This window comes from Peromyscus maniculatus, chromosome 4 (genome assembly GCF_049852395.1).
Source record: "Peromyscus maniculatus bairdii isolate BWxNUB_F1_BW_parent chromosome 4, HU_Pman_BW_mat_3.1, whole genome shotgun sequence".
Taxonomy (NCBI): domain Eukaryota; kingdom Metazoa; phylum Chordata; class Mammalia; order Rodentia; family Cricetidae; genus Peromyscus; species Peromyscus maniculatus.
Genome location: NC_134855.1, coordinates 47,891,611 through 47,915,551, shown reverse-complemented (window position 1 = coordinate 47,915,551; position 23,941 = coordinate 47,891,611). Strand labels below are relative to the sequence as shown.

General features: G+C 44.4%; 1 protein-coding gene across 2 annotated transcripts in view; it reads right to left on the bottom strand.

The window, feature by feature from the left end:
- Myo3b (myosin IIIB) overlaps positions 1-23,941 on the bottom strand; it is a 394,965-nt gene that overhangs the window by 143,142 nt on the left and 227,882 nt on the right. For both annotated transcript variants that reach the window (XM_076569620.1, XM_006972402.4), the window contains 3 exons: positions 14,371-14,450; positions 8,004-8,081; positions 4,874-5,079 (listed from right to left, as the gene is read on the bottom strand). In XM_076569620.1, coding sequence (XP_076425735.1) covers positions 4,874-5,079; positions 8,004-8,081; positions 14,371-14,450 — 364 coding nt within the window. The remainder of the gene's footprint in view (positions 1-4,873; positions 5,080-8,003; positions 8,082-14,370; positions 14,451-23,941) is intronic.

Genomic DNA, 23,941 nt, shown 5'->3' with positions numbered 1-23,941 from the left:
AGGGCACCAAGAGCACAAACAACAGAAGAAAACCCAGAGTTTCATCCAAATCAAAAATGCTATGCTTCAAAGGAACCTACCAAGAAATTGAAATGACGCTGGGTTTGGTGGCAGATGCCTTTAATCCCAGCACTTGGACAGAGGCAGGTGGATTTCTGTGAGTTCAAAGCCAGCCTGATATACATAGCAAGTTCCAGGCCAACCAGGGCTACATAGTGAGGTCCTGTCTCAAAAGGAAAGAGAGGGAGCCGGGCGGTGGTGGCGCACGCCTTTAATCCCAGCACTCTGGAGGCAGAGACAGGCGGATCTCTGTGAGTTCGAGGCCAGCCTGGGCTACCAAGTGAGTTCCAGGAAAGGCGCAAAGCTACACAGAGAAACCCTGTCTTGAAAACAACAACAACAACAACAACAACAAAAAAAAAAAAAAAAAAAAAAAAAAAAAAAAAAAAAAAGGAAGAAAAAGAAAGAGGAGCAGGAGGCAAAAGAAGGGGCCCAGAGGAGAGTCTATGAATGGCAAGAATATTTTCGGGAAATGAATCTAAGCACACCAAGCTCTTTTGTCTGTCTACTTTATTCTTCTGGGATAAAATTCTGTCTACACAGCTTCAGTTCAGCTCTTGTGCCTAGCTCCTTTCTTGCCTGATTTCTCTCTATATTTATCTGCGGTGCCCTCTAAGTTCTATCTTAATTCTCTCCTCTTAGTTCTGCCTCATCTAGGTTCTCATCCATCTAGTTCTTTCCCATATCAGCTCCTCTCCCATCTCCTTCTTCCTTATCTTGTTCTTCCCCATCTGGCTCTTCCTCATCTTCCATCTCGTTCCTCTAGTACTCTCTTATAGACCTTTAATCTAGTTCTTCCCCATCTCAGTTCGTTCCTCTCCAGTTCTTCCCCATCTAGTTCTTCCATTCTCTTTTTTCTTCTCTGTCTAGTCCTCCCAAGTGTCTGAAGTTTACAGTTATATACCCATGCAATAACAATGCTCTGGTTAAAGCAACATCACCTGGCTTAAATTACCTCAGAGTCAAAAGGAGGAGCAATAAGATCCACACAAAAGATCCGTAATTGCCAGCCATCATTTGCAACCCAAAAGGGAAGTGACTAATGGGGAACGGAATCAACTGAGGGCTAAAATCAGTTAATATCTGAGCAAGGGGGTTTTATGTGCTCAACCGTGTTCTTAGAAGTTGTTAGTTAAAGTGTCAGGAGTCTATCAGCGACCAGTGAAAATAAAACTCTCTTATATTTCCTTGGCCCCTTATCTGTCCATGCTATCTTGGCTACTGCTTTCTGGCAGGGCAGGGGAGTGTAACTGATGGCCAGGCAGCCTGAATCAGCTTGATGTACCTGTAAGGAGAAACCCTTTAGTTCTGAGTTAATAGTTAAAGGTAGATCTAAAACTAGAGATAAGACTTCGGAAAGGGAGAAAGTTAAGCTTAATTAGCACATCCACCAGGCCTTCTCAAAGATAGTCTGGATGCTTAAGTCTGTTCTTAGAAAGTACAGAGGTATCTCTAATAAGATGCTTTTGTCCATCGGGGATGGTCCTGGCTGGATGCTGCCAATTATGATAATTACTAGGAGGCTTGAACTGGGGTTCTGGCTGTGCATACCTGTCAGCACAGAAGGTTATCTAAATATTCCATTAGTAGAGGGGAAATGGTGCCCAATAAATGACAGGAAAGCTACAATAGCACAAGAAACTCATAGTAGGAAATGGCTAATAATCAAAAGCCAGTATCACCAAGACTCCTTGAGCCTCAGCTTGACCTCTGGAAGGCCCTTGGCTTCTTCCAGGTATTGTCATAATCAGCTGAAATCCTACTTCACATATTTTTGTGGCTTGTAGCAAGAAATTTAAAAGACCACACAGAGAATGGAAGAAAACAATAGGCCATCACATTTCTATGTGTCTAAGGGACTAGTGTCCAGAATACATACAAATCCATAGTAGAACACGAGCAAAAGGCTTGAATAAACATTTCTTCACAAAAGCTACACAAATGAGCAATAAGCACACGAAGAGATGCCTTGTACCCCTAGCACTGCAGACATGCAAGTTGAACTACAAGGGGAACTACTTCACACTCACTGGAATGGCTAACCGGAAAAGACCAACAACAGCAAGCGTTGATGAGGACGGTGAAAACTGGTTTCCTTGGCAAATTGCTAATGTGTCAGTTGATAAGGCCAATTCTTTTAAAAGCTATTAGTATTGTTACTTTATTTCATCCATGGGTGGTTTGCTTGCACGTATGTTTGTACATCCCAGGCATGCCTGTGCTCATGCCGATCGGATGGTTGGGAGCCACTGTTTAGGTACTGGGAATTTAATCCCAGTCCCGTGGGAGAAAAGTAACCAAGAGCTTCCTTGTGTATTGAATCACCAGCCATCGGGGACTGGGTCCTGGTGGATACAGGCCTCCTGCTCAGAGGATGTGACTGGAAACAAGCCCATGTGGGATCTGGCACAGCAGGCCTTCTTGCCAGGCAGGTGAAACATCTTTTATTGTGTTGGGTTACTTACCAAATATGTCCAAAGGAGACCAGAGCTCTGGTCTCTTTACTAAATTGCACTGCTTTCTAGAATAAACAAACCATTATTAGCCTTTCTTCAGACATTTGCCAGCATACACTCAACACATGCAGGCTAATGTGTCCACCCAGGGCAGACCTTCCTAGGAAACCTGCTTTGGAGCCTCTGACCAGGGAACAGTGAAGCTGCACCTCGGTGTTCTGTGATGCCTTCAACAGCCTGGCTTCTGGGAGCCTCGTTACCTGTGCAGCACCGCCCCATGGCCCTTGGAGTCTACCCGAGAACGGATGAAGATGTCCAACTCTCTTGGCTCCACTGATGAGCTGGGTGTGGAAGGCTCCCCTTTCCTCAAGGCCCTTGATGGGAGAAGACGAGGCTCTTCCAAGGCACTTTGCCGGAAAACTCAAAAAGGACCCAGCACGGAAGCTCTTAGGCTTTGCTGAATGTACAGACTTGAGTGATGCAGGAACGGGGATGAAGGTCCCCATTTCAGGGGGACATAACGTAATCAGGAGAAACGGGACCTCTCAGCTTCCAGACGTGAGTATCAGAAAACAGGAGGAACTAGAGAGCAAACTTGAGGAAGCATCTACCTTTTATTTACCTCTGTTGGACAAGCCTCCTGCCTTCGTTCCCTGCCTTGGATTGTTTGGTCTGCCCATTTCCTGCTCAGAGTTGACAAAACAGCCCTCCTGAGCGGGAAGATAAGAAGCACTCATCCGCCCAGTCACATCAAGGGGAACTGCAAGCTCATCCATTGCCTTGTTCAGGTGTTCAAAAGGTTCAAAACACCAATTAGCTCGCTGGCTCGGAAATCTTTGATACCCTCAAATTCACCGACATTTTGAGACTCTCGCTTGTATCCGCCTAATGATTTTCCGATGATGAACAAAGAGACGCCAGTCTGCTTAGCATTTGACCCGTTTTCTTAAATGTTTTTATGTATTCAACATCTCAGTGGCTAAAAATAGTTACATTCATAAGCTAAAATTATCTTTGCTTCCCCCTTGTACAGCTCCAAACGTAAGATTGAAAAAAAAAAAGGCTTAAAGACACATTTAAAATTTTTTTCATTCTTATTTTAAATTTAGAAGATCTTATTGCGAGAATTTTTTCCCCTTTTACTTTTCCATGGAACTTAGCAGAGTTTGGAAGATTTGATGAATCAACCTACCATGTATATATTCAAAGTCATTTTTAATATATATATATTTTACTCCCATATGTGTGTGTGTATATACATATATATCAGAATACACACACACACACACACACATACACACACACACACACACACACATATCAGAATGGGAGTAAAGGACAATCCCGATGAGGCGGATTTTATAAGCGTTTCTTGCTACACTCTGGGCATCCTCCGATAGGCGTGCTTCTTTCTCAAAGGCAGGTTTTGTTTCTGCAATGTTGCTGTTATTTCTCCAGGGGAAGTCCTGCCTGTGACCATGTGGCACCCAAGGTGCACTTGAACCAGCTGTGGACAGGAGAGCAAGCTCGCTTCCTTAGATAAGGCAGCTTTGGGGTTTGGAAGCCACCTCCCCACCTTGTGAATCCTGTTTCATAATAAACACAGACCAAAGGCATCCAATTGGGGAGATTAAGAAGTGGAGGGTGAAGCCTGCCTGCTGGTATTCACATCCTGGCTCTTCTGTTTATAATCTGGGGTCTTTGGATCCCACTTACAATAAATGGGATTTGGGGAAAGTCACATTATTTGTGTGTCCTAAGTTCCTCACCCTGAAAGCAGAGAAAAGAATAAGGCTAGCACTACACAGAGAAACCCTGTCTTGAAAAACAAAAACAAAAAAAAGAAAAGAAAAGAAAAAAGAATAAGGCTACCTGACTGGATTGTTTTGTAGATAAACGAGACCATACATTTAAGGACAGTGCCTCAAATGCTCTTACAGCATCTTAGGTGCTGGCAGAGAACTGATTACCATTGTCATAGTATGATGCACCAGACCCTGGGAATGGAGAAGGTGCTGGGGCACAGTCAAGTCCTCCAGCATATCAGCCCTACTCTGAAGGGTTCTTCTGTTACTACAGAGGATTTGAGACCTAAGAATTTAATATAAAATATTTATGAACATTTTTTTAAAACGTGATCAGAAGTTAGCCTGACTATTCTGGGGTTTTCTGCAGTAGAGTTGGAGCACAACAAAAGCCTGACATTTAAACAAGAAAATGAGAGCCGGTATTAATAACAATTACACGTTCAGAGGGAAGTTCTGGAGGGTTTTGGGAGAAGGACCAGTCTGCCAGGGGGACAGAGACAGACAGGGTGAAGCTAAGACACAGGATGTGTACCCACGACACTGTCTGACCTTTTTACGAAGTCTTCAAAGAGGATGCGGTGGGAGTAGCCCTGCCTGCGGATGCTGACTGTCTCCAGGATCCCTGTGGAGCGAAGCTGGGCCAGAACTCTGTCTCGCGAGAACCACAGGGCCTTGCGCTCATCGTTGGGCTTGATGCAACGCACGAAGTGGGGCTGTCCGACCACCATTTTGGAGAGCAGATCCATCAGAGAATACTAGCAGGGAGAAAAAACGAACAGGACATGAGAAATGAAGCTCCACTCACCAGGGCCTGCTGTGGCCTTCAGAACAGTGGGAGACTTGTGAAGCATTCACGGATGGTTAGGAAAGAGCATGATATGAACCACAGGAGATTGCATCGTGAACTCTCCCTACAGATGTCTGAAGGTTGAAATCGCCCCATATACATCTGGTGCCAAAGCAGTATCTCTATACGACGGAAACCCCTTTAAGAACATGTTCTAGGTTAGCCTGGAATGCCCTCAACTATCCAAAATAATGATACACAATACTCTAAAATATCCCACCTGAGAACAACTGCAAATCCTACTGATAACATTGGTTATAAGGATGAGGGAGGAGGAGGATGGGGAGGGAGAGAAAGAAAAAAGAGGAGGAGGAGAAGGAGGAGGAGGAGGGAAAGATTATTAGAGGAAAGGATTATGATGAAGATCAACTATTACATACCTTGCAGAGAAAAAGAGAGAACATGAACAACCAGACGTCTGCTTGTGGGACAGGGGTGTGTCACTGAGGGCTGTCTATTGTTGGAGCTCTCAGAGGAATTACAACCCCAAATCATCCCATTTACTGACAGAAGTGGTCTTCCCCAGCTGACCAAGGTATGTCGTTTTTTTGCTTTGGCATTTGGGGACCGCTATTTTGAAGATACAAAACTGTTTGGTGTGGTCCTATTTCTGAAATCCGTAAGCTAGAGACTTGTCCTCTGATAGGGACACTGAGAACCATGAGGATGACATCACAGTCAAAGAGCTTCCAAATCTCACGGGGAAACACACACACACACACACACACACACACACACATAGATACACACACACACACACACATAGATACACACACACACACACACACACACACACACATAGATACACACACACACACATAGATACACACACACACACATAGATACACACACACACGTGCATATACAACACACACATGCATATACAACACACACACATACATGTACATATACAACACACACATGCATATACAACACACACACATACATGTGCATATACAACACACACATGCATATACAACACACACACATACATGTGCATATACAACACACACATGCACATACAACACACACACACACACACACACACACACACACACACACACACACGGGTTACTAGGAGGACAAGAACATGGCCGACAAACAGGACAGGTGCAGAAGAAAAGGACGAAAGGACAATCACACATATCCCAGCAGAGGAGTTAAGCAGACGCTGAAAGCTGCTGGCTGAGGTGCTGTTTGCTGGAGGTGCTGTCCCAGGAGCTGCAGCATTCATGGGGTCCTGGTCTGCAGGGCCTGAGGCCGCCGCAGCTCACACCACAGCCCAGTTCTCCTCGGCCCCTGAAACACCACCAGCTTTGGTGAACCCTGATAGCTTCCCCAAGGAATCTTCCTCCATCTACAGTGCGGATTCCCAAGTCCTGTTCTTCAGCTTGCCTTGTCCTGCTCATGACCCAGCTCCACTATCCCAACCATCCCATAGAACACCTCACTGTCTTACCATCTCATTCCTCTGTCCACGAGACCGGTTCCTACTTTTCCATGGCAACAGTATCTCTGCCATGAGGCTACTGGACCATTTCCCCCAGTGTACGTGATCTCTAAGGGGTCTCCATGGCTGTTTCATGATGGTTTGTATAAAGTGGTGGAAGGGTCCAGGTATCTTATCTTCAATATAAAGTGGGCACTTAACAGTATACTCTAAAGGTATTGTTCTTATACAAAGGGGCCATTTCCCTAGATTGAATGTCAGAAACTGGGGAGGCAAAAATGGAAACAACAGCCAGTTGTGGTGGTGCACACCAGCAGAATTTGCTGAAAGAGGCAGAGGCAGGAGGATCACGAGTTCGAGGCCAGCCTGGGCTACACATTGGCTGGGCCAGGCGGTGGTGGCTCACACCTTTAATCCCAGCACTTGGGAGGCAGAGCCAGGAGCATCTCTGGGAGTTTGACAGCAGCCTGGTCTACAGAGCAAGATCCAGGACAGGCACCAAAACTACACAGAGAAACCCTGTCTAAAAAAACCAAACAACAACAACAACAACAACAAACGGGAACAACAGGGCTCAGGCAAAAGCATCTTGCAATAGACCAAATTTATAAAAACAAAGCTAATGCTTTTCTCCATGTCCAAACTTGATAAAGCACCTTCTAAATTTTATTAACTATTGTTGTTTGTCGGAAAAGTATTTCCTGTAGCTTTAAAGCCAAGAAGCAGCCTGAGGACTCACAGAACAGTCAACAAAATGGGCTGTGTGTACGATGTTCTCTCTCTGCAGCCTCTGCCTTTCTCATAACTTTCTCTCCCTATTTTTTGAAGGAGGGTCTCACTGTGGCAGTCTGGCTGGCCTGGAACTCGTTTACATAGACCAGACTGCCCACACCTCTCTTAACCAGCACTTGTGCTTTGGTTTCATGGACTGTCGTGTCTGGACCTCACATGGTATGGTGGTTCAAATAGGAACGGCCCCATAGGCCCATAGATTTGGATGCTTGGTCATTAGGCAGTGGCACTACTTGACAGGGATTAGGAGGTGTGGCCTTGTTGGGGGAAGTACGTCACTGGGAATGGGATTTGTGTTTCAAATGCTCAAGCCAGGCCCAGTGTCTTCCTGCTGCCGGCCAATCCAGATGTAGAACTCCCAGCTACTTCTCCAGCACCATGTCTGCCTGCATGCCACCATGCTTCCCACCTTGATGATAATGGACTAAACCTCTGAAATTGTAAGCCACCCAATTACATGTTTTCCTTTATAGGAGTTGTCATGGTCACAGTGTCTCTTCACAGCAATAGAACACTGAATAAGACACATGGGAAGACTGGGCTAGTCCTTCCTGGAAGCAGGCAGAGCAGAGAGGAAGCAGCCTTCATACCCGGAAATAAGAAGCCATGGTTTGTCTCTTCATGTTGGTGGTTTCTTCTGGGTGACGAATCATCTCCAGGGTGTCTACCTGGGGGCAGAAGAAAAGGGAAATGATTTGAAGATACAGACAGTCCATTCAGTTTCCAAAACCTGAGGGGCTGTTTAGCCAGCAAACTCAGGGAGTGAACTAGTCAGGACACAACTGTGTACACTGTGAGGAGAGTTCTGGAAGACATTTTTTAAAAATCATTTATTTATTTATTTGTTTGTTTGTTTATTATGTATACAGTGTTCTATCTACATGCCAGAAGAGGGCACCAGAACTCATTATAGATGGTTGTGAGCTGCCACGTGGTTGCTGGGAATTGAACTCAGGACCTCTGGAAGAGTAGTCAGTGCTCTTAACCTCTGAGCCATCTCTCCAGCCCTCTGGAAGACATTTTTAAAAACAGAGGAGGGGGCGGGGGAGAAAGAGAGATGGTGTAACATTTAAGGAAACTGGGCCAAGGCCTGTGAGGCTGTGCAATGTAAGGCTATGGACCCTGTATAGTTATGTTTGGTTGCTGTGATACAATACTCAAAAGAAGCAACTTTTTCGTGGAAAGATTTATTTTGACTTCTGGCTTGAGGGGACAGAGTCCCTCGCAGTGGGGGAGGCATGGTGGTAGGGAGTCACTTGACAGTGGAAGTATGAGGGGCCTGCTCTCATCTCCAGGATCAGGAAGCAGGCTGCAACCAGGCTAGTCTTTCACATTCAAGGCCTATCCCCTAGCAACCCATTCCTTCTGCTAGAATCCCTTCCTGAAGGTTCCATCACCTCCCAAAATGCCCACAGCTGGGGACCAAACTTAGGAGCCTGTGAAAGACATTCCATGTTCAACCCCTAGCAGACCCCAGGCCCAGTTGTACCACAGAGAATTAGGCCAGCATCAGTTACATCCAAACCGTTAGATCTTGATGCTCAGCATGCTCCTAACCACCACAGTTCCCACATGCTCCCTGCAAGCAGGAGGTGGGGCACCAAATCAATCAGGAAGTTTCCAGTGGTATAACCTGCTGTCAATCATCTCTGTAACTACCTGGGCTGACTGGAAGGAACAGCAGATGGAAATGATTATAGCAATAGATTGCAAGCAGCCCGTGTTTCCTCATCATAGGCCAAGAACAAAACCTGCTTTGGCTGGGGAGGACCCTGGCTGGCGTTTCAGTCTGATGGAGCTTCCCATCTGATCAAAACAAGCGACAAGGGTGTGAAGCGAGGACTTTGAAACAGGAGGGCACTGTTATCAGTATGTGGTTTCTGCACAGTGGACTGCTGTCCAGGCCCATCCTCCCCATGGGGTGAGGACATCTGTAGTCTTATTCACAGGAATTGAAAAATTCACAGGGGGCAAGGGGATAATGGTGCCCAACTGGAGGGATATATCCTAAAGGAGCGGGAGGAAACACATCAGCTGAATTAAAGAATGCAGGTTTATTTAAGAAGGGGAGAAAGTGTGGCTCTAAGACATCAAAAACTTGAAGTAGCTGGGCATAGGGATGCATTCATAAACAGAACACTCGGGATCCTGATGCAGGAGGATGGAGAGTTTGAGGCTAGCCTGTGCTACCTGGGGAGACATAGTCTTAAGACAGTGAAAGGTCTGAAGGAACCTCCTGTGCAGCCGGCAGGATGTGAGCTGAGTGTGGAAGCATCAGGCTTTCCAGCTCTCCCTCTCCTGGGCTGCACTTGGTGTTAGCGGTTCACACACAGGCTGCTCGGTGACCTTCCTGCCTGCCCAGGGGAATTTTTTTTTTTTTTCAGGAAGAAAAGAGGAAAGGAAAAGTGTGTTTTGAAGGAAGGCTGCTCTCATACAGGTGAGAAGTAAGGGAAAAGAACTCCACTACCCCCACCCCACCTGCAGAAAGAAAGAGACCTGAAGGGTGTCCATTGCAGATTTCCCATCATTCTCATTCTCAGGCCTGGTAAGAGCTGGGGAACTCTAATCAGGTCCGAAGAGAGGACCCTAGCTAGGGTCAGCCTTCAGCTTGATAGTAAATTTTGGGAATTTTCTTCAACCTTTTCTTTTTATCTTCCCTCTCACCTCACCTCATCTACACAACTTCCGGGAATTTTGCCACCATTTCCGTTGACTTAAAAATTCTCATTAAAGAAACACCTCTTGCTTTCTTCTCACTTTTCCTCCAATACCCCCCTCTCACACACGCTTTTATTCAGCTTAGCTACTGAGCTGCCCCCCAATGCTCAGGGCAGCCCGGCAGTTCCTCTGTTTCTCTATTAGCAGGTGCTGATAGATTGGCTGGTCCCTCTGCCCCAGAACACTAGCGATCCCTCGGCATTTGGGGAATTGACCGATAACTGAGACACAATTTCTATCAATTCGTTTGAGATGGAGTTATCACTGTGTTGTCCAGACTGTTCCTGTAACCACGCCTAGGAATTAGGATCCCTGCAGAAAGTACTGGGCTAGGACTGAAAATGACCTATCTCAAGAGCCCACAGAGTTACCAGAAGAGAGACTCATCTCCCAGTTCAAGTAACTGGGACACACAGCTTCATCTGCATATGTGTGTTTCCTGACTTTTATCTTTTCTATAAAATATATCTTTTCTACTACTATAGGAAAGGCACAGTTTATCTATCTACCTACCTATTATCTATCATCTGTCTACCTATTATCTATTGATCATCTATCTACCTATCATCATTTACTATTAATCTGTCATCTACCTATTTATTATTTATTTGGCTATCTACCTACCTATCATCATTTACTTATTATCTATCATATATCTATCTACCACCTATCTACCTACCTATCATCTGTGACTCTATAATCTATCTAGATATTTATCTATCTACCTAATTAAAATGTCTTTTCTCTTAGCATGAGTGACTTTTTTGGACCTAGCACTAAGCTTCATGCCTAGGCATTCTGGTAACAGCTTGAACTCATGGGCATAAGCAATCCCATCTTCCCACCTCACTAGTGGAGTCTGTCTACCTACCAGCTAGTGTGACACTGTTTCAAAGGAATAATACTTACTGTTTTGAAGCTCACTAAAATCAGTCAACTACAATAAAATGGAAAAATACAGAATAAAGCACCAGTTCATACTCAGAAGCTTTAAGGCTGCTGTGGGCAGAGGGGGCTCCCAAGTGAGTAGAACCCCTGTGTGACCACTTAGCATCTGTATTTCCGCATAACTGCAGAGTGGGAGCCTGTTCTTCGTACCCACATCCTGGGAATGCTAGCACCGGTCTGCAATTCATCACCGGCATGCTCAGTGCTGTATTTCACAGAGGAAACAGCTCACTGTTGGGGTCATTTCCATTCCAAGAACTTCAGCAATCTAAGTCAGCAGGAGCTGAGCAAGCTCACTTTCTGCTGGTGTGACTGTCCTGCCTGGTTCCTTGAACACGGCGCTAATTAACCTTCTGGGTTCTCATGAATAACTTAACACCTTGGGTCTCAGACTCCAGTCCGCCACAGGCTTTCATATACAGACTCATTCCATAAGAGAATCTTAGAAGGCTGTCAAAACTCAAAGCAAATACTGACTGAGTGTATTGTCCATGGAATCCCTCTGCCCACACTGTCACGGAATTCTCCAAATGATACTCAGATGCAAGAACAGTTATTATGCCAGTCTGCATATGAAAAGTTAAGACCCATCGATTTTTAGGTAAGTGTCCCACAGTCTTGCAGCCAGTGTATACAATGTCTAGGTCTGAAACCTGTTCTGGTTTCTAAGCCTTACTATACACTGCCATCTATGTGCTTTGATATAATCTACAAAACAGAAGTCTGAAAGTATGGCATAATCACACAGATCTGCCTCACCAGTCAACTGAATTTACTCTACCATAAACATATGGACTCTAAACAATCCCATAAACCCAAGGAAAAGCTGATAAATTTTCTCCTGGTCTGGGTAAGTGCCCACCCTCTGCATCCTAAAACTTCAGAAGTGCCTCTACTCATCCTCTTGAAAAGGCCCTTTGTCAAGAATTTTTACTGCTACCAAGCGACAGATATGCCCAGCTCTTAGGAAGAGCCCCACAGCACCGCCCCTCTCAGAAGGCTCTGTGGCCGCCCCTGCCAGCAGCCCCACGAGGGCTGGTGCAGCCCAGGTACAAGATGAACCCCCCACCCCCACCCCCACCCCCACCCCGAGTCTGTGTAAACAGCAGAAGCAGAAAGGCCTCTGCTCTGAAGCAGTCCATAAAGCCTCGGCAGCTCCCTCTCTCACCTCCCTACTCCCCTCAAGGCCTGCAGGTGTCTTACCTTAGATGGGAAGGAAGGATCGGAACTGACAAGTCTTGCTAAGTTTTGTCCTCTGAGTATCTCTGCCTGGCTGATCGGACAGTTTCCTTGTGCCTTCGAGTCTTCCTTGCTCGTCACCCAAGTGTGTCTTTTAAAATGAGGCTCTAAACCAGGAACTTTGCGATGGGTGATGAACAGATAGTAATCTTTTTCCCCTACAAAGTCCAGCTTCATGGAAAGCTACTTCCATCATGTTCTCTTAGATAAGGCAGTACCCAAATGTTAGCTGCTTTGTTTTGCTTTGCTTTTTGAGGTTGTCTCACTAACATAGCATGGTCTTGAATGCAGCCTGGCCCTGAATCTGTGGCTCCAGCACTGGGATTATAGATGTATACCCCCATGCTTGCCCGTGTGTGTGTGTGTGTGTGTGTGTGTGTGTGTGTGTGTGTGTGTGTATCACTGTTGTCTTCATATTTTTGAATGCTTTAATCAGAACTTTCAGCTCATCCAAAGAAGAAAGTAAACCTCTAGTCCTGTGTTCTCATCACGTGTATGTTTTAAATGTACACCGCACACTTCTCAGGTGGGCAGGCCTGGACAGTACTACATGGAACAGGGAGGGAGACTGCACCATGCTGGTTCCAGGTGTGGAGGGCAGGGGCATAGGTCCTAGCAGGGTTCCAAATTCAGAAATCAGGTGTAAAAAAGAAAGGAACTTGGCACAAAAGGGAATCTTTTTTGTGTTATGATCTCATTTAGAATTTTGTGGAAGCCAATAATTACAAAAAAAAAAAAAAGCCCACACTAGAGACCACCATCATAATGTATAGATTCTATATCTTTTGATTTGCCTACCTGCAAAAATGTATGTGTAGCCCCAATGTCCGTCACCAATGCCTTCCTGATCATTCACAGAATGACAGCAATGGAAAGTTAGAATCAAAGGGTCCCAGCCAGTCCTTCCAGTTCAGCTTTCCTACCACAGACAAGAGTCTGCTCTATTTATATGGGTCTGTTTATATGACTCTGGTTTTGCATTTCTATGTGCTTTGTCGGTGAATTTTCAGTTTGGGGGCCCCACCTGTGATGCTGAAGTACTGTATTGCATTTCTAAGTACATAGAGAGTGATGAGCCTCATGCAGAAGATGAATACTAGCGAGCTTCCCTCGGGCAAGAATTACTGTGACACTGTCTGTGAGTTTAATACCACAGGGGCTGCAAGTGAAATATGGTTTTTATAAAGAACACTGAGCAGAATTAGCTATAAGGAAGGTATGTGTGTGCATGTATGTATAACTAGGTGTCTTCAAACAAAAACACAGAAATTGAGGGTTAGGTATTTATTGGTTGGCTCTGACCAGAGTCTTGCTGGAACCTAACCTTGTATTACCCTCTAGGGGCAATGGTTCAGCGCTGCTGATTGCAGAGAATTTACCGATCATAAATTTTACAAATAACAAGAATCAACTACATTTAATACAAACAATGTTATCTTGTCAGATCAGGAAGTTCTTAGGAGTACTTAAACTCTTACTTCTCTCCCAAGGGAGAATTTTCCACTTCGTATTTTTGAATCATGATTGACCACTGGTGGCTAACGCCACAGATAGCCAATCCACAGACGAGTGGGAGAACTGTCTACACACACAATAGACATTGAGGTCCTGTCTAAACATCAGCTGGAAGGGCAGAAGAGCTAGATACCATTTTATGGTTGGATATTTATGAGCCCTCCTAACATGGGATCATAAATAGAACTCACTTTTAGAGGGGAGGAGTGGGTTGGGTTCTTTTTCTCCTCTCTGATTCTATCTGGTCTCACTTACCTTCTGCAGGGTGGCGATGGTTTATCTCTTCCTAGGAAGGTTTCATTTATATGTCATTTTTCTCCATGTTAGGTATTTTTTTTTCTGACTCTCAGGATTGTAATGGTCTCACAATTCAAATTTTCTAAATTTTCAAAAATCCACGTGGCTCCTAAATACTGCCAGTCTCTTTTCTAGACTGTGTGGTCAGCGGCAGATGGAGAGAAGCGATATTGCTCACTCCACATTAGCTCCAAGACAACATCCACTTAACCCCCTCAGTGGTACAAATCTGCCGCTCACCTTGGCTCTCCCAGCACTGAAATGTGGAGGCAAAGACCGTGAAGACGCTGTGATCCTAGCTCTTGTCTGGGCCAAATTACCTGAGCAAAAAAGACAAAACAAAACAAAACACTTAAAATGAAGGAAAAGTTAAGGAATTGAGTTATGAATAATTTCTCCTTTTGTATCCTTGTATTTTTCTGAGTTTTCTGATTGGTATCTTAAGAATTAAAAAAAAAATTGAAAACTTTTGAGCTGGCAAGATAGTTCAGTGGGTAAAGGTGTTTACCCAGAGACAACCTGAGTGTGGTCTCTGGGTCCCACATTGGTGGAAGGAGAGAACTGACTCCTACAAGTTGTTCTCTGACCTCTGAAAGTGTGCCATGGCATTCCTGTGCCTTCACTCACATACATACATACATACATACATACATCACACACACACACACACACACACACACACACACGTGCGTGCACCATAAAACAAAAAAAATGAGTACTTGAATATTGAGGGCTTAAATATAAGATTAAAGACTATAAAATGTCCACAGGAAAGTTTCACCGCTTTTGGTCTTGACAATGAATGTGATCTAATGGCACAAGCTGAGCATCCCTAAATATGAAAACCCAATCTCCAGATGCTCCAAGAGCAACACTTTTGAGCACTGACAGGATGCCCTGAGTGGAACTACCCACTCCACCTTGAATTTTGTTCCATGCATAGAACTAGACTATTATTATTGTGTTGACCATTAGAGATTGAGTCCAGGGTCTTGTACATGCTAAGTGTTGGCTCTTCAGGCCCTGGTGCTGAACTACATCAACCACATACATAAAAAATTATGGTCAGGTGTAGTAGTGTGTACCTTTAATCCCAGCATTCATGAGGCAGAGACAGGAGGATCTCTGTGAGTTCAAGTTTAGCCTGGTCTACAGAGCAAGTTCCACGGCAGCCAGGGCTATGCAGAGAAACCTTGTCTCAAAAAACAAAACAAACAAACAAACAAAAAAAAAACAAAAAAAATAAGAAAACTAAATTATTGTGTATATTGTATAAAATAGGGACTGATAGTACAGCTCCAAGGTGTACAATGTATGCATACATACAACCTGTATTGCTTATTTATATGTGTCTATACACTAATAATATACACACATACGCATATGGTATAAATTGCCTTCAGGTACATATATGCATATATGTGGAACCTAAATCCTGTGTTTAGACTAGGTTCCCATCCCCGAGGCAGCCCATTATGCAGATGTGAACACTCTCAAATGCAAATCTGCAAATTTGAAAATCCAACACCTTGACAGGCTTCTGCTCCCAAGCACTTGGACAAGTGACCATTGGGCTCACTATGGTTCACTATGAACAATTCCTGTAGGTCTTAAAGCAAAGTGTGGAAGGTAAGAGATCTTTCCATTGCCCTCTGTAAGCATCAGTCAGTGAAAAGCAAGTGCCAACAGACATGGGCCAGCTAGCCCCTGCCCACGCTCATCCAACAGATATGGGCCAGCTAGCCCCTGCCCACGCTCATCCAACAGACATGGGCCAGCTAGCCCCTGCCCATGCTCATCCAACAGACATGGGCCAGCTAGCCTCTGCCCACGCTCATTCCTGTGACTTACCTTTGAGGGCTGAGGAATCTCTCAGGCTCTCTCCTCCCTCCCCTATTTACCCTCCGCCCTCCACCACCCCCAGTGTGAAAACATTTGTCTGCATTTTTACTTACAGAGTCATTTGATTGTGGAACAGAATGAAAACTTGTCAATGAAAGGAAAGGCTGCCATGTGTGCATATGCAAGACGCTCAAGATTTCAAAGTTTTAGCAAGTCTAGCACAGAGATGTCAAAATGTTTTCTCTGCTGATATCTTCAGAGGCTAAACTGTGATTAATAGCCTGCAAAGAACCCTTTGAAGCGGGATTGGTGACATCAAAGTCGTAATCCAGGGGGTGGCAGGAGCTTTATAATGAGTGGGAAGCATTTTAACACGTTTCAAAGGATTTACAGTGCAAATAAACAATAGATCCCAGCCATGTGCACTGCCACACACACCTTCAAGGAACATAACCTATAAGAACCTTCCATCTCCATTTATATGTAAATACAGTGTTCACACGCCTTTCAGATGTTAAGCATTCATGATATTTCACCCAGGACAGTTTCTTCATGGCCGAGCATCCTTCCTGGCCCACAGTCTCTTCCTGTGCTTTTGGGAAACTGTGATTACCAATGTGTGTCCTGGGTGGGGAGAGAGCCTTGAGTAGAGGCAGTAATGGAATTGAAATCCTATGCAGGAACCTACAACTGGTCTCAAGGGCCCCTACCTCATTTTCTTGCTTCCAGCTTAAAGGGAAAGAGACGGTGGCCTGAAAACAGAGGTGGCATTTCAAAGGGTGGTCATTTTCACCTTTAGTTACCTCTTAATAATTGCCCCTCCCTGCACACACACCCCTCCCCACCCCACCCTCACCCCTGCAATGCAGGGTGGTCGTTTTCAGTAATTCCACAGATTGGAGTGCCCTCTGCTGCCCCTCTGGGCAGTCTGGGCTTATTGCACCTCACTGGCAGCCCACAGCCGGCTCATACTGACTGTGAAAAGCACACCTTCTGGTCTACCATTCAAAAGCTGCACTGGTCCTGACTCTGGTGCCAGCTTCATCTGAGGGAGCCTCCTGCCTGAGTGAATGGTGGATGCTCACTGTAGGGGCAGACTTCTTGAGGGCTCTATCAGTTCTTTCGCTGGAAGTATCAGCAATGTTGATGAGAGAGAGTTATATAAACCCCCGCTTCAAGCCCTCCCCTTGCTGGTTCCGCCCACATGGCTGCTGTTGGCTGATTCTTACCCAATCCCAATGGAGGGCCTCACTTGGAAAGACCTACCAGATTCAAACTTGATTTCTCAACTAATTCTGTCTCTGGCTTCCTTCCTCCAAAGCTCTAGTCTTCCTTACTGGCTAGATCCATGGGTTGTGCTGACAAGGTGTGGGGAAGCTGGCTCGGGGCGGACCTGTGCTGCTTTGATGGTTGCAGGGACTCAAATCCATTCCCTGAAGTTTCTAACACGGTGGCTAGTTAAACACAAGGTTGGTTGTGGAAAAACATACTGCAGTAGTTTATATGTTAAAAAGTACTTATCGTTATCTTTCTATAACCGGCTAAGTCTGCAGCAAGGATTAGTTGTAGGTTTGATATGTTGAGGGAATTTAAAGTTGCCACAAAATTTGGACAGCAGGAGCCCAAGGAGAGCAGAATGTGTGGTATTAGATTTCGTTCCTGGTTGTTTTTTAGTTTTTCTTTCTCCCCTGGTGTTCATCTATGACTTTAGATGTTGATATTAATAAACCGGCAGAATGGGTGGACAAGTTCCCTGCCCATTTAGACGTTGCTAAATTTCTTGTGAAAGGAGAACCGATGATTTATTTAGAGAGAAGGGCTCATCATTTGGTGGAGTAAAGGAATCAGGAAGAAATAAGAAATGAGCCTGCCCCACACCTGTCCAACTGAAAGAAATGTAGAGAACAGTATCCTGAGGCAGGACGGGAGCTAGAGACAGGCGAGTTAATGGAAGTCTCCTAGATCGCTTGCAGTTTGTAGCATGACAGAAAAACAAGGGAGCCTGACTCACCAAGGCAGAAGGAGAGTACTGGTTCATAAAAGCTGAAACACACACACACACACACACACACACACACCACAGTGAACACAGGCAGGCACACACCACACACACACACTATCAGTAATGAATGGATGAATTGGAAAAAAAGAAATACCCAGATAACAAGCTTGCTGTTTTCTGACTATACAACTTCATCTTTATGGTGCATGTGAGATTCAGAACCTTAAAAAAACAGCTTTCCTGGTTCTGTACTGCTTTAAATTTAATTGCTTTCTTTAGATTTATTTTTTATTTCATATGTATGAATATTTTGTTTTCATGAATGTTTGTACACCATATGCACGCCTGGTGGTGTCCTTAGAGGTCAGAAGTAGACTTTGGGTCCCCTAAAACTGGAGTAATGGATGTCATTTGGGTGCTAGAAATCAAACCCAGGTCCTCAACAAGGGCTCGTAACCGCTGAGCCATCTCTTCAGCCCCTGCACTGAGTTTTAACTGTCTCCTATTTTAAAGAGATGTTTGCGTAATTAACAATTCTAGACTGTGTGCTTGAAAAAAGCCAGATCATCAGTTTCACTGATGGTCCAGACGGAAACAGGAGACCTGCCATTTAATAATGTTCAAGTTATTCTCGAGTCCATAAACTTGGGATGCAATTAATTACTGACTTAAGATGGAGGAGGAAGAAAAGGAGGAGGAGGAAGAGGAGGAGGCAACAGCAGCAGCAGCTACAGAGAACAAAAGCCAGCAGAGGTTCCCTACCTGACAAGCACTGTAATTAATGCTAACCCCAGGGGCTAAAGAGAGTCAGCGCACTCATGTCTGAGTCCTTTCAGTTCAAGGTAGATTGCTACCTTCTTTTAATATTAATATTACTATCTAAGAATGCAGAAACGACTCCACTCCTTTTAGTTATCACGAGCGCTTTGAAAACAACCACCAAGTATTTCTTTCTGTTCCTCTTCATTAATTTGAAAATAATTTTTTCACTACCTGGTATAAGACTTGTAAACTGGGGCTGGAGAGATGCCTTAGCAGGTAAGAGCACTGGCTGCTCTTCCAGAGGACCAGGGTTCAATTCCCAGCACACACATGGTGCTCACATCCACCTGTAACTTCAGTTCCAGGGGATCTGGCACACTCACACAGACACAGACATAGGTAAAACACCAATGACATAAAATAAAAATGAATAAATCTTTTTAAAAATTAAAAAGACTTATAAACTGCCCCCTCATGGCAGACATTAAAGAAAAATTAGTTCGCTGAAGACATCACGACGCATCAGAACAATGTATCCCATGCTTTTACCCTCACTTCCTAGACACCAAGTGTATCTGCTCCTGACTCTGGGCAAACTTCCAAATCACAGGTTCTTTATGCAGGCTTCGCATTGTCTGGAGAAGATAAACAATTAACTACGAACCACTTTGCAGTTAGTGTAACACTATGAATAGTAATAAATATGAATGAAAACTATTTCTAGTTTAAATATTTCTTTATGTCCTACCACCAAAGCCAAAAAGATGTTCCTTAATGATGTCACACTGAGGGCTGGAGAGGTGGCTCGGCAGCTGGGAACACTGGCTGCTCTTCCAGAGGACCCCGGTTCAATTCCCAGCACCTACACGGCAGCTCACAACTGTCTGTAATTCAAGTTCCAGTGGTCCTGACACCTCACAGAGACATTCAGGCCAAGTGTCAATTTAAAAATTAAAAAAAAAAATCATTTAACAAATGATGCCACACTGAAAACTACCCAGGCAGCTAATTAACATGGAACCTTTGACTTTGCGTCTAAGCTCCTGGGGCAAGCACTAAAGTTCAATCTGTTTCCCTCTACACCCAGAGAGAACTTAGCTCTATATGCTTGTCTTGCAGCAGACAATAAGGATGTATGAATGCACTGTGAATGAATTGTGCGGCACTGACTTTTATTGATATGGCGCTCAAAGTCCTCAGAGCCCACAGATCATCACTTCCCTCCGTGTGTCTTGAGCTCCTTACTGGTCTCTGGCCCTGCCATGCTCTTTTCATATTTCAATTCTTTGCTTGTGCTATATGATGCTTGCTTTGCATAGGGACAGTGGTTAAAACCTGAGATCCAGAGGCAGGTGGATCTCTGTGAGTTCAAGGCCAGCCTGGTCTATAAAGCAGTTCCAGGATGGCCAAGGCTGTGACACAGAGAACCCCTGTCTCGGGTGGGGTCTGCGGGGTGAGAACCAGGGTCTAACTGCTTGTGGTGTGTCTGAGACCTGCCACTTGTTAAGAAGGCTTGGGTCACTTACATGCTTTAGTACCTGGATTTCCTCATCTAGCGAGCTGGACTGAGGTCTCTTGAGCCTGTTCAGTTTATAGTTAACAGAGTTGAGGTTGCAGTGGAGGGTGCAGGTATGGTAGCACAGGGAGGCTGGTGGAAGACACTTGAGACCTCAGGGATTCTGGGTGGTCAAGTTCTAGTTGATGATAAATCTTGTGGCTAAGTCATCAGTTCGTTGACTATCTTGCCATCCTACATTTTGAGATTTATTGAAATGCTATCAATTAAGGATTCCAGTTAAGTTAAATTTTATGGAATACCCATTTTTTCCATTGCCTAGAGCCTCATTAATGTTGGGATGGACAATTAATTAGGGAATAGGAAGTAAATAAATTGAGGATGTAAGGTTTGAGAGCTTACTTTATTCTTTCCCTGTTTATCTTCTGAAGGCATGATTTTCAAAAGCTAGAAATCATGAACTATCAACACAGAGAGAGGATTTATAGTACTGTGTCATATCAACTATTGCTCTTTTTAAAATTTCTGGAGAATAAGGAAATAACTGTGGAAACTGGATTGTTTTTCCCCACATAACTATTAATATTTTTTTGAGTATTTACAATGTGGTAGACACTACACAAAGTGTCTAAACTTAGTTACTTAGTACAACACCACCACAAGCGACCTCATCAGCCCACAAAGGAGGGAAACTGAGGCAAAGGGGCCTGAAGTTTTTGCTCAAGGTCAGAGCTCTGAGCAGCAACTACCAGGTAGCTCCTCACCTGTCTGAATTCAACTGTGGTTGCTTAAGGCATTTTGATATTATAGGCAAACCACTGGATGGCTGATGGAACTGATTGTACCCCATTCCTTCTAGATCAGTGGTTCTCAATTTGTGGGTCACAACCCCCACAGAGGTCCCATATAGATACCCTGTGTGGTGGTTTGAAAGAAAACGGCCCCCAAATGAGTGGCACTTTATATATATATATATTCAAGCTACACCCAGTGAGACAGACCACTTCCTGTTGCTTGCAAGATGTAGGACTCTCAGCTACGACTCCAGCACCATGTCTGCCTGCATGCCTCCATGTCCCACCATGACGATAATGGACTGAACCTCTGAAACTCTAAGCGAGCCACCCCAACTAAATGTTTTCCTTTATAAGAGTTGCTGTGGTCATGGTGTCTCTTCACAGCAATAGAAACCCTAAGACATCCTGCATATCAGGTATTTACATTATGATTCATAACAGTAGCAAAGTTACAGTTATGAAGTAGTAATGAAATAATTCTATGGTTGGAGGGGGTCACCATAACATGAGGAACTGTAGTAAAGAGTCGCAGCATTAGAAAGCCCTGCCCTAGAGGATCTGAATTGCAGGTAGGGGTGCTTACAGACTAAATCACATCAGCCAAATATATCCCAATGATTACCCAGAAACCAGTTGTGATAGTTGGGCCAAACCTCATCAACCGGAAGACAGTTCATCTGGTTTCTTTGTCTTTTGAACCTACCCCTGTGGAGTGCAAGGAATGGAACCCACTCTCCTAATATTGGAGCTTAATAAAATCTCAGCGGCCCCTCCTTCAGCACGTCCTACCCTCAAGTTCAGTTAGGCAACATTGAATTTCATTTACTGACGCCTCACATGTGCAAGCCAGTAAAGTTCGTAATTGTTACTTGGAACAGCTGGAGTTTACAGCTTCACTCTGCACACACTGGCACCAAAGCAAACTGATTAACTTTATACGTATCCAGCATATGGGCCAGACTGTTAGAAGACGGTCTTGGGTTCTGAAGAGAAAGAATAGTTTCTATTAACTTGACCTGAATTCCTGAGGGGTGGGGTGAAGTGTGAAGTTTTGATCCCTATCTAAGTAGAGAGATTCAAATTATAGTGACTTGGTTTCTAGTTTATGGGGGCGGGGTTCGAGACAGAGTTTCTCTGTGTAGTTTTGGTGCCTGTCCTGGGTCTTGCTCTGTAGACCAGGCTGGCCTTGAACTCACAGAGATCTGCCTGGCTCTGCCTGCTGAGTGCTGGGATTAAAGGTGTGCACCACTACCGCCTGGCCCTCTAGTTTACTTTCTTTAAGGAGCCCAAGGTTAGCTTTTATAAAGGTGGGGGGAGAGTGACCTGAATGCCATACTATAAACAGATTTTATAGTAGAATAAATGAATAAACTGTAAGGGCTGACCTTTTTTCTGATGTGAGCTATTGAAATATGAAATAAATAGCAAAATAAAATAGAAGATTCTTTTTTTTTTAAGAGAAGATTCTTTCATTTTCTGTTTTGTTTTGTTTTTGTTTTTTGAGACAGGGCTTAAACAAGAACACTTTTCTTTTTCTATGAATGAGAATACTGGCAGAGAAAGACAGAATTTTTTCTTATATTTCTGACCATTTAGAAAATCAAAGCTGCAGCGGGGTGGTGGTGGCGCACGCCTTTAATCCTAGCGCTCGGGAAAGCAGAGCCAGGTGCATCTCTGTGAGTTCCAGGCCAGCCTGGTCTACAAAATGAGTTCCAGGACAGCCAAGGCTACACAGAGAAACCTTGTCTCAAAAAAACAAAACAAAACAAACAAACAAAAAACCCAACAACAACAAATAAAAACAAACAACAAAGAAATCAAAGCTGCTATACTTGCCAGAACCATTAAGGAAATAAGACAAAATGGCCCTAAATTGAACTGTCACTTAAACATGAAAGGTGCTTTCCTCCCAGAGTTCAGAGTGATGCAGGAAATAATCACATGGAAGCGGGATGGTGTCGAAGCTGACTCACAACAGACACCACCGTCCAGCATCACAGTCCTTATTGATGTTTACTTTTGGTTTTATTCTTCTCTCCGAGAACGGAGCAGCATCAGGGAGCCCTCGAGAACTTGGAGTGCCAGAGGAACTTTGGAAGATGGATTTCTACTCCCAGAAGGAAGAGAGTCTTGGATGAGGAAGACAAGAGCAGACAGGCTTGGGGTCTGCAGTGCCCCGGGGGTGGGGGTATGATGAAGTTTCTACCCTTTTCACACCAAGATATCTTACAGCTGCCAGGGCTGTGGATCTACAGAAGATTCATCGAGATGTTTCTGCAGTGAAGAGGCTTTTGGACTTTCATACTCAATATTCTCCTCATTTTTTGATCATGAAAATCTCTCCCTTGGAGCTGGGGAGACGGATCAGTCACTAAAGGGCACCCACATAAAAAGCCAGTGAGCCAGCCTGCGCCTGTTTTTCCAACCCTGGAGAGCTGGTGAGACAGAAGGATCTTTCCAGTTCCCTAAATAGCCACTCTAGATGGATTGGTAGCAAGCCTCAGATTCAGTGAGATGCACTGTCTCAAAAAATAAGGTGGAAGCCAGGTGTGATAGTGCACACCTTTAATCCCAGCACTCAGGAGCAGAGTGAGTTCTATGAGTTTGAGGCCAACCTGGTCTACAGAGGGAGTTCCAGGACAGTCAGGGCTACACAGAGAAACTGTGTCTTGAAAACAAACAAGCAAATAATGAGGAAAGGAGATTGACATTGTGAAAAATACTCAATGTTGACCTCTGGCATGGACACTCATGCATCCATACCAGTACACACACAGGACATAAATGCACACACACACCCTTCTATTCATCTCAAATTCCTTCCCATCTCGTCATTCCTTCATTTCATGATGCTTTGAAAAGCACTGTTTCATACTGAAAATATTAGACATG